The 16616-nt window shown below is 43.7% G+C and overlaps 2 protein-coding genes across 2 annotated transcripts in view; one reads left to right on the top strand and one right to left on the bottom strand.

Annotated features, from left to right (window-relative positions):
- The window catches only part of adcy7 (adenylate cyclase 7), a 49133-nt gene extending 41208 nt beyond the window's left edge, over positions 1 to 7925 (top strand). Inside the window, exons 16-26 of the mRNA XM_076078065.1 lie at positions 53 to 137; positions 1804 to 1941; positions 2090 to 2197; positions 2495 to 2694; positions 2876 to 2987; positions 3291 to 3449; positions 3803 to 3949; positions 4239 to 4346; positions 4505 to 4619; positions 5480 to 5604; positions 6704 to 7925. Of these exons, the coding sequence (XP_075934180.1) occupies positions 53 to 137; positions 1804 to 1941; positions 2090 to 2197; positions 2495 to 2694; positions 2876 to 2987; positions 3291 to 3449; positions 3803 to 3949; positions 4239 to 4346; positions 4505 to 4619; positions 5480 to 5604; positions 6704 to 6850 (1444 nt within the window). The 3' untranslated portion in view covers positions 6851 to 7925. The remainder of the gene's footprint in view (positions 1 to 52; positions 138 to 1803; positions 1942 to 2089; positions 2198 to 2494; positions 2695 to 2875; positions 2988 to 3290; positions 3450 to 3802; positions 3950 to 4238; positions 4347 to 4504; positions 4620 to 5479; positions 5605 to 6703) is intronic.
- A 44-nt stretch (positions 7926 to 7969) lies between these two features.
- On the bottom strand, positions 7970 to 15878 carry brd7 (bromodomain containing 7). The gene is made up of 17 exons (XM_076078069.1): positions 15731 to 15878; positions 15162 to 15355; positions 14978 to 15062; positions 14833 to 14890; positions 14504 to 14648; positions 14237 to 14347; positions 13715 to 13884; positions 12770 to 12884; positions 12388 to 12463; positions 11965 to 12072; positions 11727 to 11862; positions 11399 to 11510; positions 11228 to 11272; positions 10400 to 10487; positions 9201 to 9344; positions 8543 to 8683; positions 7970 to 8140 (listed from the first exon to the last, which is right to left on the bottom strand). Exons 1-17 carry the CDS (start codon positions 15777 to 15779, stop codon positions 8076 to 8078), a joined length of 1842 nt encoding a protein of 613 aa, XP_075934184.1. The 5' UTR covers positions 15780 to 15878; the 3' UTR covers positions 7970 to 8075.
- Between the last annotated feature and the right edge of the window lie 738 nt (positions 15879 to 16616).

Genomic DNA, 16616 nt, shown 5'->3' on the forward strand with positions numbered 1-16616 from the left:
AGAAGCGGGAGATCGATTTTTTTTTTTTCACACTGGTTTTCGTCTCCCTCAGTCGACAGATGTTGGGGATGTCGTTTGGAGTGCTGGTCTGTGTGCTGCTGCTCACCCTGGCCATCTGTTTTGCAGGTCACTTCCAGGTCAGTGTGTTAAGTCTTACGTTGACATTTAACATTTAGATATTCAGGTGATTGAAGTTCAGGTTTCTGCTCTCAGTTTGTCCCAGTTAGCATTTCGGTTTGTGGAGGGGGGGGCTCACAGCTAACCTGTCATCACTCTTTTATAGCAACCTCTCAACCTTCATTGGACGCAGGTCAAGCATCAGTGTAAAAAAGTCTTCATTTCTCCAGCAACACCTGTTTAAGTCCCAAATTGTATAATGCTGGCCTAGCCCTGACCCACATTACACGTGTATGACTCACAAGTGTTTTGCTCTAAGTTGGTATTTCAAGAATTTGATTTCTGTGTGCTTGTAAGGGAAAATTAAATGAGAAATTCTTTAACAATTATTACATTTGTGTTGTGTGAATGCCACACACGATGAATACAAAAGTGTCAAGCCCTCAGGAAGGATTACTCACCATCTGCTTCCTCCCCCATTATTTGGGCTGTATTATCCAACAAGCAACGTACAAAGGAGATTTGAAAAGAAAATTAAAAACAAAATAGAAAGACGATTTTGTGAAAGGATGGCAAACTCCAAAACAGCTACTAACCTTGTGCTCGTAATAACATTGTTGTTTGAACTGCGGTTTCCAAGGTCAAGGAATGAACTTTGAATCTCAAAATAAATGCAAACATTATGGGTCACGTGGTGTGTGATTTGTACAACCGTCTCTTTTTAATTTGAAGTAGCGGACCTCCACGTTGAAAGACAAACACTGAAATATTCAAATGTTGTATTTGACCATATATTTTCATCTTTAATCATTTTAAATGATTAATTGCAAACAGCCATGGCCAAAGGCGTTGTGTTTGTTAGGTTGTCTGTCCGACCCATTCTCATGAACCCAATATCTCAGGATGAAGTGATTTGAATTTGGAGGTCAAAGGTCAAGATTACTGTGACCTCACGTCCGTCCCATTCTCATTAAAGCGATATCTCAGTAACGCCTGGAGGGAATTTCATTACATCCACAAACATCCACTTGAACTCGAGGTTGAACTGATTTAGATAATGGTGGTCAAAGGTCAAAGGTCAAAGACACAAAAACACGTTTTGGGCCATAACTAAAGAATTCATATGCAATTTCACACGAACGTCTAACACAATAAAATGAGGAAGTGATGACATTTTGGACAGACGAGGATGTAAACTGCAACCTGACTGGTTGGCGGAAACATAGAACCGCAAATGTGTTAATTCCAGTTTGTTTTTTCTGTCGTGAGAGAAGAACAGAAAAGTGATCAAGATATCCAACATCGCTAGAAGAGGTTCAGAGGGGAAAACAAACATACTACAATAGGCAAATGTTTTGTTATTCAAGGCAAGGGTGAAAAGGATGGGTGTACATGTCACCGAGCCAGAATTAGTTAGTGAGAGAATGGAAACATGTCATGGAAGCTATCCCGTGCATTCAGCATAGCTTTCTATAGCTAACCTTCTGACCTGGCCGATGACACCTGACAATCAGTCCTTCACAGGCCGGAGTGTTTTCTCTCCTCTCAGACAGATCCCTTCACTGGAAATAGCCAGCAGTGACTCACTCACACATGATGTCTGGAGATGCATGACATGCTCCCCATGCCTGTTTGATTCCATCTTTCCTCCGTCTTTATCTCCTCACTTCTCTTTCTCCTCTGCAGCGCCTGTTTCCAGAGAAGCTGTCAAGGTGCCAGTGGCTGCCAGCTGTGTCCGAGGCGGTGGTAAAGCGGCCGTGTGTGCGCCTCCCTCTGGCCACCGTCACTACTACGGTCATCATTATCTTGGCAGTGTTCAACCTGGTAAGACTACGCTCACACGTTGAGTGGGTCATTACAGACGCTGCTATTTCTAGCTGCGCCACACTTCAGAGCTGCCATGCCAAACTTCAAAGCGGGCCGCCCAGTAGTCGCTTGTCAGTCAGATCTTTTTTTTTTAATCCCCCTGCAGTGCTGCATCCAGACGCGTGTGCCAGAATATCCCACTGATATTGATTACCTGCGTCACAAAAATGATTCCCTTGAGCAGGGATTAGAGGACATTTACTTCTACCTGCCTGTGAGTAATGGAGTTGTTAATGGGCAATAATGAAATTGTAATTTGTAATACTTTTTTGTCATGTCAAGACTGGATTAAATAGTATTTGGCATTTGTTCAATTGAGTACCAGAGAAGAGTTATAGTTATTGACACAAATGTCTATGCTTACGATCACATGATGGTGTGTTATAAATCATTTCATTAATTGTTTGTATATTGCTTTGAAATGGGAAATAGAATAAATTGTTATCAGGTTTGCTGCTACTGTTATTTGGCTGTGATATAATCCCATCCCTTGGCTTTCGCTCTCTCTCAGTACTCCGTGTACTGCTGTATCCTGTCGCTCATCGCATGTGGAGTCTTCCTCCGGGTGAGCTTTGAGCTCAAAGTGCTCTTCCTCACCCTGGCCTCCACGGCATACTACATCATCATCCTCAGCACCAAGAGGGAACTCTTTGTGGCCTACGGAAACTTTCTCCTCGCTCAGCATTTCAACAACAGCTGGAACTGCAGCAGGTGAGAGTTAACAGCGGTTAATAATAACCTCATGACAGTACCATCGGTGCTGGCAGGTCAAAGTCACAGTTTCATAAAGACGCATCACGTTCATTCATTTCAGTTCACACGGAATAATCGTGTATGAAATCTGCAAATGGAAGCAAAGTCGAGCCATGAGTGTTTCTTGTTTGTTCCACAGCAGAGACGATCACACCATCCTGAAGTGTTTGGGGCTAGTGAAACACCCCCAGGTGATGAGCTGCATTTACATCACCCTGTTCCTGGTCACCATACTCATCATCTCACAACAGGTAATGACAATCCCCACCTCTCTGTCCTCAATTTTTACATTAAGAGATTCAAAATTGAAATGCACAAATGTAGTTTGTACATGTTCACGTTCAAATAATTGAAGTAAAATATTTTGATGGTCCGGTCATTCATTTATCTATATCTTCTATATATCAATTATCAACGACCACCAATTGTGAAATGATAACAAGTAATAAACCTTCTGGAAATAAATAAATCAAGAGGCTGCAAGAAATGCAGGTAAACTCCAATGATTGTTGTGTTTTTCCTTCTTTTTCACTCGCTGTGTTTTTGTCTGCTAGAACGAGTCCTGCTTCCGCCAGGACTTCCTGCTAAAGTATAAGAACCGCACAGAGCAGGACGAGATCGAGACCAGGGAGAACCTGAACCGCCTGCTGCTGGAGAACGTGCTGCCGGCCCACGTAGCAGCGCTGTTTGTCGGGGAGAATAAAAAGAACGAGGTGAGGGGGGAGGGGGAGGCCCTGTTCGTTATGTGATAAGTGATAAATGAGAAGCCAGTAAACCACATTTCATGTAATATTATTAAAAGGAACTCCAGACAGACATTTTCTGTGAATTTGAAAGGATGTGTTTTAAATAGGTTTGGTTTAGCATTACATAACAGTTTCCTCGACCACTAACTTCCTAAGAATTCAGCCCAAAGCTGTGAGTTGTCCTTATATTATCAATAGAACTAGTAGAAGTTAAGGGAGGTCTGTCTAAAAGCTTTCATTAAAGCCCAACATTTCCAGTCTCCTCCTGGGTAAAACTATGAGCTGTGCTTTTCGTATCCCCCCCCCCCCCCCCCCAACAGGACCTCTACTACAAGTCCTACGACTGCGTCTGTGTGATGTTCGCCTCAGTGCCGGATTTCAAAGAATTTTACACAGAGTGTGACATCAACAAGGAGGGTCTGGAATGCCTGAGGCTCCTGAACGAGATCATTGCTGACTTTGACGAGGTCAGAAAAACATCCTCATTCATCAATTTTTATTACCAAGTGCTTGTTTGCAATACATGACATCACATGATGTCTTTAAAGCCCCAATTTGTTATCGGTAGCTCTGTTTATGCACTTCCACTGTTAACCATGCGGACAGCTGGGCTTAAAACGGAACAGTGTTATTATCTGCACTCTTAGGAATATGAGCTAAATCCCTCCAGTGTAAATGCCAACAGGAATACATACTGTAAATGATGAAAGGAGGGATGAGGGAGTCAAAATATTTCGTTTTTCTCTAACCCAACAGCTGCTGTCCAAACCAAAGTTCAGCGGTGTGGAGAAGATCAAGACAATTGGCAGCACTTACATGGCAGCTGCAGGACTTAGCGGGACGCCCGGTCAGGAGAACAATCAGGTGGAGTAGCTACTGCCTCAGACCAGGGTCAGACCAGGGTCAGACCCGGGTCAAATCAGACTTGTTGACCGTTTCTCAGCAAGTCATCAACCTGTCGTATAAAAAAAACCATGAATCTTGAAGCAGTCATATTGAGGTTGTGAAATATGCTCTTTCAGGACAAAGAGAGGCAGCAGGCCCAGATCGGGATCATGGTGGAGTTTGCCATCGCTCTGATTGGGAAGTTGGACGGCATCAACAGACATTCCTTCAATAGCTTCAGGCTTCGTGTGGGTGAGTGTCGGCTTCAGCACAAACCTTTCATTGACTGAATACTGCACCCAGCTCTGTTAGGGCTGACAACCCAACAGGTTACCTTGGTTACAATGTGCATGATTGGCATCCACGGTGTTCTAGCCGTGAGAGCAGATGCATTCACGGACACTTGATTATGAGGTCGTGAAGTTAAACCTCTCCAACCTTTGACAGAAATATCTAGCTTTGTAATGTTGAGGATTTAGGAGCGTATTTTAAATTTCCACTCATAAATAACTATGGTTAAGTTAAGTACATCAAATAATATATAAAGTGAAGCCGTTAAAATGGAGACAGAACCCAGTTGAGTGTGTGAGGAACTTTAACCTCTGCCTGTGTCCGCAGTCCTGGCACAGTTATTCCCAGACAGTTGATTCTTAGCAGACAGCTTACAGGATAAAAGTTTAATTTCAAACATTTACATTTCTTATGAGATAAAAACATACATGAGGCATAAACACTGAAATTTGTATCAACCTTCTTATCAGCGGCTGAGTCTAAACACCGTGTGACTTTGAAACAAAATCCACTTTTGTTTATTAAAAAGCAGTTTAAAGTGTTTGGCACAGACTTCTTTGACCGGTGATATCATACTTTTGTAATTCCTCTGCTGCAAACTATAACAGTGTTTTCCACAGCATTTTTAAATAATACCGACTCTACTGCAAATATTTTTCGTGTATCAATTAATACAAATATTGATCCTTTCTCAACTCTCCTCACTAGCCAGTGAGCAGCCTGAGATTTTCCTTGTGAATCTTTTTTCTCTCTGTAAATTCTACACAATAACATTATTCAACGTGTCGGACTTAAACACGTTTTTTTTTTTTTTTTCACAGGCATTAATCACGGCCCAGGGATAGCCGGAGTGATCGGGGCGAGGAAACCTCAGTATGACATCTGGGGCAACACGGTGAACGTGGCCAGCAGAATGGAGAGCACGGGGGAGCTGGGAAAGATCCAGGTACATTCAGCACAGTCCAACAGAGGCAAACCGTGATATTTCCTCTGGTGGTCTCTGGAAGGTGAAATGGTCACATGTCGGTTCTCACATAGTCCTCCTTAGCTCTGCATTGCAGATCTTAACACAATCATGGCTGGATTCAGAAAGATTCAATTTCAGACTCTGGTCGATTGAACAGCTCATGAGATTCATTTTTATTGGGAAGTTTATTGGGAGTTTCTATGTGAATTAGGGATATAGTTTGAAAAAGGCTTGCCGTTTATGTTGATGTTCCAGAGACGTTGACATCGTTGTGAGGAAGAACTAACCAGTGCTACTTTGGTAGCTTTGGGGTGTCATGCCGCACTAAAACGTCCTTATTCCCGTCGCTTGTGTCACGTTTCCAACAGCGAAAAAACGGTCTCCCAAAATACAAGTACAGAGGATGTAATGGAAGAGGACTTTTTACATTGTACATTTCACAGTGTTTATCGTATATTCAGCCGGAGAGTGGTAACTGGAGGCTGCAGCTGCGAGTATATGACCGACGGGGACCCTGCAGAATCCAAGCTGCCGAGAGCAAACACCGACTGGTGGAGCATTTGCTCAAACTGCCCTCCGATGCCAACAGAAACTGAATCATTCCGCCGTATTAAGCCTGAGGCTGGGTAGAGGACGCTGTCATGTGTGCGTCACTAAGCATGAACGTTTTGCTCCTCCCTGGGACAGAGGTGTGTGAGAGACCTTCAGGATCCCGAAGATAAACTGGAAAAGACAACCAAGACCAGCAACGCCATTTTGGGGGCGATTTTTGTAATTGTTGTAATATTATAATTGAATGGTCTGCCTCCAAAGAAGGAGTGACAGCTGCCAACATGCAGCTGCAATAGAGCCTCTGCAGCGGTAAGCTGGCACGGCAAGTGCAATTGAAGTCGTAAATGACTCAGTAAGAGAAGTCAGGTGTTGCTGTTCGCTGCAAGGAAGTTCCCTCTGTGGATTTTGGGGCTGTGTGATTTCATTTTGTGGCTTGGAGACACAATAAATGTTATAAACTTGCTGTTCAAAAAGGACCTTCGTTAGTTTTCATAGCTGCAGTTGTGATTTCTTCGTCTACTTCCAGGTGACAGTGGAAACGTCCGATGTGCTGCACAGGCTGGGCTACTCGTGCGAGTGTCGGGGACTCATCAACGTCAAGGGCAAAGGGGAGCTGAAAACCTTCTTTGTGTGCACCGACATGAGCAAGCAGCAAGGTATGGGTCTGACCTGAGGCCAGGGCGACACAAACGCCACAACTGGAGACAGACTCAAGCCAAGAGTTTATAGACTCCACAAGTGTTGAGACAGAACAGACTGTGATACAGACTGTGTTTCCTGTGATGGTAATGAATGAAAATACTGAGGACTTTGCTGTGTTTGTTGGATTCGACACTCGATCAACACTTTCTACTCCGGACCTGTTGAACGGCTCAGGATGTGGCGGTCATGGTGGAGAGATGATCGGTTGTTTTTCTACATACATTTACGTCTAGTGATCAGTCACTTTTGTACTCTGTCTTTAACTTAGATGTTGTTTGCGATAGAAAAATTTAAAAAAAGCACATTGTACTAATGCCAAATACAGTTGTGAAATGTTTTTTGAAGATCTCTCTGGTCCTTTAAAAACAAAACAATGGATTCTGTTTGGATCATAATTTGAAACCCATCTGGTTTTCCAGTTTTGAGACCGGATGGGCACACTGCTCTGTTACTGTGTAATGAGCATGCCATATGTGAGGCGGATAGACGGAGCCGTTTCAATAACAGAAACAGGCTGTGCAGAAGATAAATATATAAAAACTCTTTTCTTGCTTCTGTCTTTGGGAAATATTTGACATCAATAGAAGTACTAAGTTTCACTCTCTGGCCAAGCTTTTAGGTTCCAGCTGTGTAGTTAGAAACGACTGGTTGATTTTACATATACGACGAGATAGTTGCTGCATTTCAAAAGGAAATACACAAATCCGTGTGCTGTATGTAAATCATCTGTTCAAGTGTATATTCTGCTTGTCTGCATTAATGCTGCAATGAGGGAAGCCTGTGACGCTCTCCTTGGTGTCCTTAAGTCTGCGTGATCCAACAATCTGCCTGCTGTGAATGGTTTTCTAGCTCCAGCTCAGATGAACAGATGTCAGCGCTGCGCGTCTCTGCAACTTGATTCGTCCTGTGGCCTTATCTTTTGAGACCGTCACTTTGTCTGTAATTGTGGTTGGATAATAATAATAATAATGTATTGGCCTTTATGTGAACAAATGTGACATTGAATTTTGTACAGCTACAGAACGTAATAAATGTTTTCCTATGTCTGCAGTTTGTCATACAATATTTCACAAGAGCCAAGACGCGTATATATAAAAAAAAGAGGTTTAATGACTGAAATGCATACAAATGTCACACAAAAAGCACTTTTCATACAAAACTTAACTTATCAAACAGTAACGGTGGTTGGAATTTCATCATACAGTGATGACTGGAACTGGACCACCGGACAAGGACTCCATTGGTTCTGCCGTCTCCTGAACTGAAAACATTGAAAAGTATATTAGATGCCAAGTTCTTACAGACATGCTGTATTTGTAAGTTCAGACTTTACTTCCCAAATAGCCGACAAATAAATGTTAGTCAGTGGTAGAGGATGTACTCTGATCACACTGTAGAAAATACTGTTATAAGTAAAAGTCATTGAAATTGTTACTTAAGTGAACGTATATGCAAGTATGATCAGGAAAATGTACCTAAATGATTAAAAGTATGCTAACAAATGGGCCCCTGTGACCGTTATACTATTATATATTTTATCATTAGATTATTATTACTCGTACTTAAGTACAGTGTACTTAGTTCTATTCCACCACTGATGTTATTGGACACAGACAAGCAGAGTGGTAGTTGATACTCCACACATGTCCAGTCAGGTGTTTACCTGTGGTGAGGTCAATGAAGGGCCCGGGTGGTTCTGGAGGAGCAGCGATGCCCATGGCCTTCCTGATGCCATAGACACTGCTGACATCACACGGGGCCACTTGACCAGTCAACTCGGCTAAGTTCCCGGTTACCTTCTCAGCTGCAGACAAAGGAAGAGTCAAAAGGAAGTATCACAATGACAAGAAGAGACATTTAGGGTCAATCAGAGACGAAAGAAGTCAGTCGCTTTAAGTCTCGATTTCACAGATTTTTGCCATCCGTTCAACCTTTAGCCAGAGTTCTGTGTTGTGTTTAAGGAGTAGTTTGACTTTTTGGGAAATACACTTGTTTGCTTTCTTGCTGAGAGTATTATGAGAAGATTGATACCGTTCTTTATGTCTGTACGGTTAACATGAATCTACCACCAGCAGCCGGTTAGCATAGATTAGCATAACTAAAACCCAGGGGGAAGGTTAGCCTGACTCTGGGAATGAGGTCAATGTTGGTGATTTGAATCGTATCACTGTAGCTGTGAATCATTGTCTGAAGCTAATAGACAAACCGCCTCCGTGGTGGCTGGCTGGTCGAGAGGTTAAATGGATTGTTGGTCTACCGATGGTGGCGATGGTTTGAGTGGAGGAAACAAAGGGGGCCATGATGCACTGACAGACTCTTACCCAGCTCCAGCTCCTTGGCAGTTGGTGCCATCAAGCAAATCATGTTCGGTGGCTGCTTAGTGCTCAGACGCTCCTTCTGTGCTTCCTGCAAGTCACGCAGGAGCTTTGTAGTCTCGTCCAATTTCTGCTGGAAGTGCAGGGCCTCTGTGACAGATCAGTGAGGGGGGGGGGGGGGGAGAACACAGATCAGTGAGGGGGGGGGGGGGGGAGAACACATACCGTTAGTACTTCGTCTGGGTTCCTCCGGTTACCTTGCGGTAGCTCCTCGGTTGCACGTATTGAACACAATACATCCATTCTCTCTCTGTCCTACATTAACATGTGGAGTGCTGAGAGAGAATACACTGATGGGCTGTTACAGAGATCTAAGAGGATACATAATGCAACGCTGAAAGGCTAAATGGCTCCAGATGAAGGCTGATTTTTATTGTATTTGATTTTTTTTAATGACCTCAATGGCAAAAGCATTTACAGTGATTATGAATCTCTTTGTTCACGTATTCCTTTGAACCACGCAGTCAGGGCTGCTCTCTGGGTTGGGCACATCGCATCTGTGATCCTCCATGAGAGTGGGTAGTTACTGCAGTTGTATAGTTCATTATCAAAATGACAAAAAAAAACAAAAAAGTCTTCTTTGGTTTTCTGTCTGATTCTGAACTGAAGAAGCTACGAGTCATTTGTTGTGTGCTTATGTAATTTCACGTCTGGTTCTCACATGTGGCAGGTTTATACTCATATTTAGGCAAAATCACAATGTGATATGCATTGTAAATAGAGCGGAGACAAATTCATATTTATATAATAGATCAACAGAAAATCAATGAACAACAATTTAGAAAAAAGACTAATCATAAAGGTCACGAATCAAGCAAAACAATCTCTAATTGCAGCTTCTCAAATGTGAGGATTTACTGATTATTCCTATTCCATATTCTAACGTGAATATCTTTGGCTTTTGAACTGTTGGTTGGACAAAACTATAAATTTGATATTTTCACCTCCAGCACACTTCTAGAAATATTTTTTTGTAACTAATATTCTGACATATAGACGAAATGGTTCCTCAATGAATAGTCAAGAAAGACTATCAATAGCTGTAGATACCCTGATCTATATATAAAAAAGCCTAATCTATAATGAAAATGAGTGTTAGCTGCAGCCTGATATGCAACACAGACTAAGTCGGACAGACGTTTTACCCCCAGAGAGCTCCTCAGCCATCTGCAGGCCTGCAGCAGAGCGCAGGAAGTCGAGCCTGTTGCAGTTGGACGCTTCGGGTTTAACTACCTACGAGAGACGGGAGACACGACATGTTTAGTCAGGTTAGAAAAATGAATTCCACACTAGACAGCTGACGCTTCAAGGGAACATCCAGACCCTTTGAAGCCTCTTTAGTCATGCTGCTTCTTCGCTCCACTAAAATCGAACCTAATGAAAAGCTGCAAGAACCCCGGGAAGGGGGGGGAGGGGGGGAAGTGAGCTGGAGAGCGGCCAAGAGCAGCAAACAGCCAGGACAGAGGATTTGCTGTGTGCCTGACGGAGGGGCCCGTGCTTTTTGGTTTCCTCCGCTGCTCTGAGGAGCGATTCAGCCGCGCAGCCAGCGGGCACTCTAAGAAAACACGGGCCTCTCCAAATTCTTTGACAGCGCGCCCTGCGCGAGTAGCACCACTGTGTTTTGGAAGGGGAAATGTTCTTTCCATGCGTGGATGGATCGCAGCTAAAGGCTGGACCCCGCTATGTTGACACAGCTGGTTGACGTAGCAACAGTCTGCCGAGGCCATCTTTAACGACAAAATGAAATGAAGTACCCGCGCATGAGGCGCAATGCGAGAACACGTGCGGTGCGCCCGAACGACCCCGCAGCAGGAGCTCCATTTTTCTGACCATCGCATCCAACGAGGGCGGACAGCGTCGGTTTGGCGTTACATAGCACACGCTGATGTTTGTCATTATGAACTTGATGTTTATTTCCATTTACTGATTGCTTATCACTCAGGACAGGTTTTTATCCGGGTGTCAACTCTCACCTCCATGTCCTCCGCGTCCTTTTGTGCGTTTGTGTCCTCCTCCACCTGCCGGACAGGTGAAAAACACTCATTCAGCCAATGGAAACTCTTAGATTTCTATCTGGTGCTGTTTAACTCAGTCATTAAGAAAGTCAACTTGGATGAGCTGAAGCGGTCACAATAGGTGCTTACCGGCACGGCTTCCTTCAGGGTTTTTGAATGCTCGCCGTTCGTCATTGCGTCCAGAACATTGTCCGCCAGTTTGTACACATACTCGTCTGACTTGGCGAGGAACTTTGACAAGCTGCCAAAAACACACAGAGAAAAACATTTACAGCTGTTGTTTTTGAAGCAGAAGCAGGGGTAACAATCAGAATCACTTTCTCGGCCAAGAACAATGAGAAGTCGATATTGACACCGCTGACAAACATCTGGAAAGCAATCGGCACGGAATGCCTCAAGTGACGCGCTGTGCGAATGCCACAGAGCTCCAGTGCGTCCGTGGTCGTGCTGCACATACCTGTCTGAGCCCAGAGGCTGGGACTCCTCTCCATAGAGAGAGAAGACGAGGTCAGAATCCTCCTTGCTGACGTTGGCGAAGCTGGAGTCGTAGGTGGGTGCGTAGGAGGTGAACGGCCCGTAGTTGACGTAGGACACTGTGGAAAAGGGTTTGCACGCAGACAGCTCGTTATCTTCTCGGCCTGATTCTTGGCGATATCAGCGATGTGCAGAAACATTAAGCCGCAGCCACACATTACCTGGAGTGATCCTGTTCCTCTTATCCTCCCTGAAGCCCTGCAGGCTGTTCACACCGCTCTGCAGCCGATTGGACATCATGCCCAGTTTCACGGGACAGTAACCAGCATCTGCGACAGGAAACACTGACATTTTTACCAACTGTCATGAGTTGTCTCTCCACCTCAGTTTCTTCATATATTTAGGACCCATCTGCAAATTTTTGCGAGTCCAAGGTGACGTCTATAAATTGCTTTTTTTGTCCAAGCAGCACTCTATAATCAAAAGATATTCAGCTTTCAATAGAAGTGTGTTAAACAAAAAAACAGCAATTCTTCACATTTTTAAAGCTGGAACCAGTGAACTTTTGGACATTTTTGCTTGAAAAAAACCCCCATTTTATTAGGAATTTGTTTGAGCTCTATTATGATTGAAGGTGGACCTACCTCCTGCTGATGGATCAGCTGAGTTGAGGATTGCCATGGTGGTGGAGCCGTCAGACTTTCGCCTTGCAAACTCCAACTACACAACAAATAAATTAAAGCGTTCAATGCAAACACGCATAAAAAAAGAAAAGAAAATCACCGTAGTAAAAGGAATAGCTGTGTTGTGGTTAAACTTTGGGATGGACCTAAAGAACATTAGACAAAACGTTTTTACCGTCACTGATCGACCAACATCACAATATTATCTTAACAGAGGGCTTTAACATTACCTACTTTTCTTTTTATGGCGTTATTTAGTAAGAGCAGGATTCATGATTATCTTTAATAGTGGATATGTCAATTTGAGAGATAATAAATGCAGAGTTTCACCCTGCTTCCTCACATCACACTGCAGCACTCTGTTGGACAGCTTTCCTCCAGACTCCTCGATGACCTTGCGGATTTCCTGAAGCTCTTTCTCTACCTTTGCAGCCTCGTCCTTGGAGTCCTTTTCCTGTCTGCAAATGAAACACAAAGACGAGACAGATGAGACACTTTGGTCCTGAATGAAAAGGTTTTTTTATTCTGGCAAGAATATAAAAAACATGCACACTGCAGCGAAATACTGCAAGGTGAAAACCTGTGCAATTCTGTTCATTAAACGCCTACATCCTGCTTTCAGTCCTCAGATAATCTACCTGGAAGCGGTTCGTTGACGTCAATAAACGCCCATTAAGATTTTCGGCTGTTCCTCTTGAGTGAGTCATCATCAACACATGAGTTAAATTCAAGAGGTTCTGTTACAGCACCGGGTAGCAACACAGATTTAAAAGGTGTTTTGGCCTTGAATGAGAACAAGACCCAGCACGCTGCGAGCCATTCTTCACATTCTCAGCAGCAGAAAACTGATTTCACTTCAGTGTCGGAGGAAAATAAGCTCACACAAACCAACGGTGTTCAGAAAAATGGTTCCATCAGCGGCCTGCATTTTTAGTCCAGGCTGATTAGTTACCTCAACCGTACCCGTTTACTAATGTCTCTGCTGCTGTAATACTGCAAATCTCCCCGCTGTGGGACTAATAGAGGACAATCCTATTTTATCTTATGTTCAGCCCTTATTTCAGTTTTAAAAATCAGATTTTAGCAAGGCAAGCTGGGAATTGTAGTTGGATCTTTGGTTCAAGATCAGAGACCGCTTTAAAGGGATTTAAACAGTGAACCAATAGTCATGGTTATCATTTCACTTCCTTCATCTTGGCCCTCATAGCTTATAAGAGCAGCTATGCTGAAGTGTCATATGACTGTGACTTTAAGAAAACATGAATTTAAAGTCAACAGGTTAAAGGACCTGGTTGTGCCGGGTGTCTGGGATCTCTCGCTGGTGCCTGTGGTCGAGGGTCCTTCTCTGTTCTGGTCCAGGCTGGTGCCCCCTTGGTCCTCAGTCTTTCCCGGCAGTTTGGCAGAAGGGTCGAGGCCAGACATGAAGTCTATGCTCTGCTTCAGGCTCTCCAGTCTTTCCTATTGGATTCAAAGGTTTATTCTTCTCACTTAGGATCAGGAAGGAGCAGAGAAGAGCAAATGCTGGATAAACCTCTTGGTACTACTGCTGCAGCTGCAATTAGAGGCAATCTGCTGCCCCCATCTGTTGCTTTACAGCAAAGTCACTTTGTTCCAGTGCTCCGTAGGAAGTTAAAGTCAAAAAACAACACTGCTGCAACTAGTAAAGAAAGCTTGTGGTGCAGTAAATACCATCTGGGTTTAAAGAAGTAGTGAATGTTCTTAAAACAATAAACTGAACAACAGGACAATCGTTAGCAGTCGGTATGATCCCTTAAAGAGATTTATTTTTCCTGAATCCTCAGTTTCATACCTGGTTCAAGATCTTCAATCCAGAGTGTAACAGTTTTCTAGCTGCTTTATGGTAAATCGTCTCCGGTTTGTTGTAAATCATGGCGTTTTCGCACATAACCCTGAGATCCCCCTGCATCAACACACAAACACATGACAAACAAAAGCGACTCTTGTGAATCAAAATGCATAGAAGAGAGTATTATCCTGCTATAAAGTTGATATGGAATGTTTATCTTGCTGTGTGTGGCATGCAACAACACCCCCTGTGTGTAAATCAGACACATACCGTGATTTCATCCAACGACTGATAGTAACCCTTCTTTACTTTGTCCTTCATTGTACTGAAGTCCATAGGCCGTCTGATGATCATAGAGTAGCCAGGTGCAATGAGGTCTGTCACTGGAAACGAGAAGAACGCCCTGGGATCTTTCCTGCAGAGAAAACACACACAGACACACACACACACGTATAGTATTTATTCACCGCACCAGGCATACACTAACTTTACTGTAATCACATGCGCTGTGAGGAGACTTGCTGCTGAATGTACAACAGCTCATAAATAAACAAGCAGATACACAATTATCTCGTATCACTAAATGACCAATGCTGCACCTTTGGAGCTGCCTGATGAGCTGGTTCAAAGCTTCCTGCAGAGGAGTTTGTTCCCTTTCTACGAGAAAAATAACAAAGCATCAAGGAAGGTTTTGCATAACAAGGTGTTGACATAAACTGTGGAATAAGGGACATTAGAGACTACCTTCCAGTTTATCCAGCTCTGAACGTATCGGAGTTCTGCTCCGTTCATCATCTTCTGCTTCCTGTCCTTTCTTCTTCTTTGTCATCTGGCATTACAGAAACAAAGAAATATAACACGAGGACGATTTGTGTAAACTAAGTTCTCCCTGAAAGAGGAAAGGGGGTATGTTCTTTCGTCACGTTACCTTTTTCTTTCCTCTGTCATCCTCCGGAGACCCTAAACTCTTCTCTTTATCCTTCTTCTTTTTCTTCTTCTTCTCTTTGGGTTTGTCGTATTCCGCCGGCTGTTCGTCATAAAATGTATCCAGACTCGAGCTTCCCGTCGTCACCTCGTTTCCGGACACCTTCAACACCAGCTTCAGCGGTCTCTCTCCGTACTCTGCGGATACGAAGCCAACAAACAGCATTATCGAGCTAACAGGCAACTGTTGATAGCTGAGGGAGCCGTGACAGCTCAGAGATGCTAGAAACAATAGTTAGCTAACAGCTAGCTCACCTAGCAAGGGCAAGTTGCAACTACTGCTAACGCTGTATTGTACACTTACATTGCCTGTCTTGTATTCATACCAAATTGTGGCATATTGACAGATAAATGAGGGAAGTAACGGGTATATCAGCCCTGTAGCTAACGTTAGCCTAGCAGCACGCTAGCTGATCAGCTATAGCCGTGCTAACAATAGCGAAGCAATGCATTGAAAAACAAATCAGCAAATAGTTTAAGTGGATAAGTCGAACTATGTGCGAATGAAAATACCTTCATGTCCGTGTTTTTCGGACTTATGCTTTTTGTGCTTCTTGCCCATTGTTTGTATTTTGATCTGGCACCGGCTGGTCGCTCTCTCTGATCTCTGTGGTTTTGCGGAAGCACCGTAGCACAGAGGGGGGAACTGCGCAGATCGACGCAGGCCTCCAGCGTCACCTGCTGGTGCGGCGGTGGAATCGCATGGTGATTTGACCACCTTTTATCGTCGGTAGGGGGCGAAGTAAGCTTAGAATTAAACCTGGACTAAGCCCTGCTAAATTTGAATCCCTTGTACCCTTGTGATTCCAGATTTTAACTGTCAGTCTGCATTATGCACCATTTATTGAGAGGATTTGACACTGAATTATAATAATTCGAAAGACATCCTCTCTGCAAGTACAAGGAGCGTCAGAGAGCCACAGCAGTCAGCGTCATTCGCTCAGCCAAAGCGCTCTTGAGCCAGACGAGGAGCTCCTATCAGCTCCACTTGGTCAGATGAGTTGTTAATTCTGCACTTCCCGCTCAAGTAAATACAGAATATCTCTAAATGTATGAGACAGACAACACTAACACCTGCATCCACACACAAACTCACACGCTCACTTAAAAGGGCAAGCTGTTAGTTCTGTATTGCACTTTGATACATTTGAGATGCTTACAGGTGACATATATAAAGCAGAAGCAACCCAATATCATATTTCACCAGACCTGCTTGGTAAAGGCCCTTGTCTTTTAAACTCGTCCTATTTGTAATGCAGACATTTAGTGACAGGCTGGATTTACTCCTCATGATGGGCGAACAGAACTGTTCTTCACTTTCTGGAGTCAACGAGTACGAGCGGACCACCCTCAGGAGCAGCACCACTCTGCCAATGCAACTCAAATTGTGTAAGTTTTT

The sequence above is a fragment of the Anarhichas minor genome, unplaced genomic scaffold (assembly GCF_050575085.1).
Source record: "Anarhichas minor isolate MPS153535 unplaced genomic scaffold, ASM5057508v1 ptg000062l, whole genome shotgun sequence".
NCBI classification, from domain to species: Eukaryota; Metazoa; Chordata; class Actinopteri; order Perciformes; family Anarhichadidae; genus Anarhichas; species Anarhichas minor.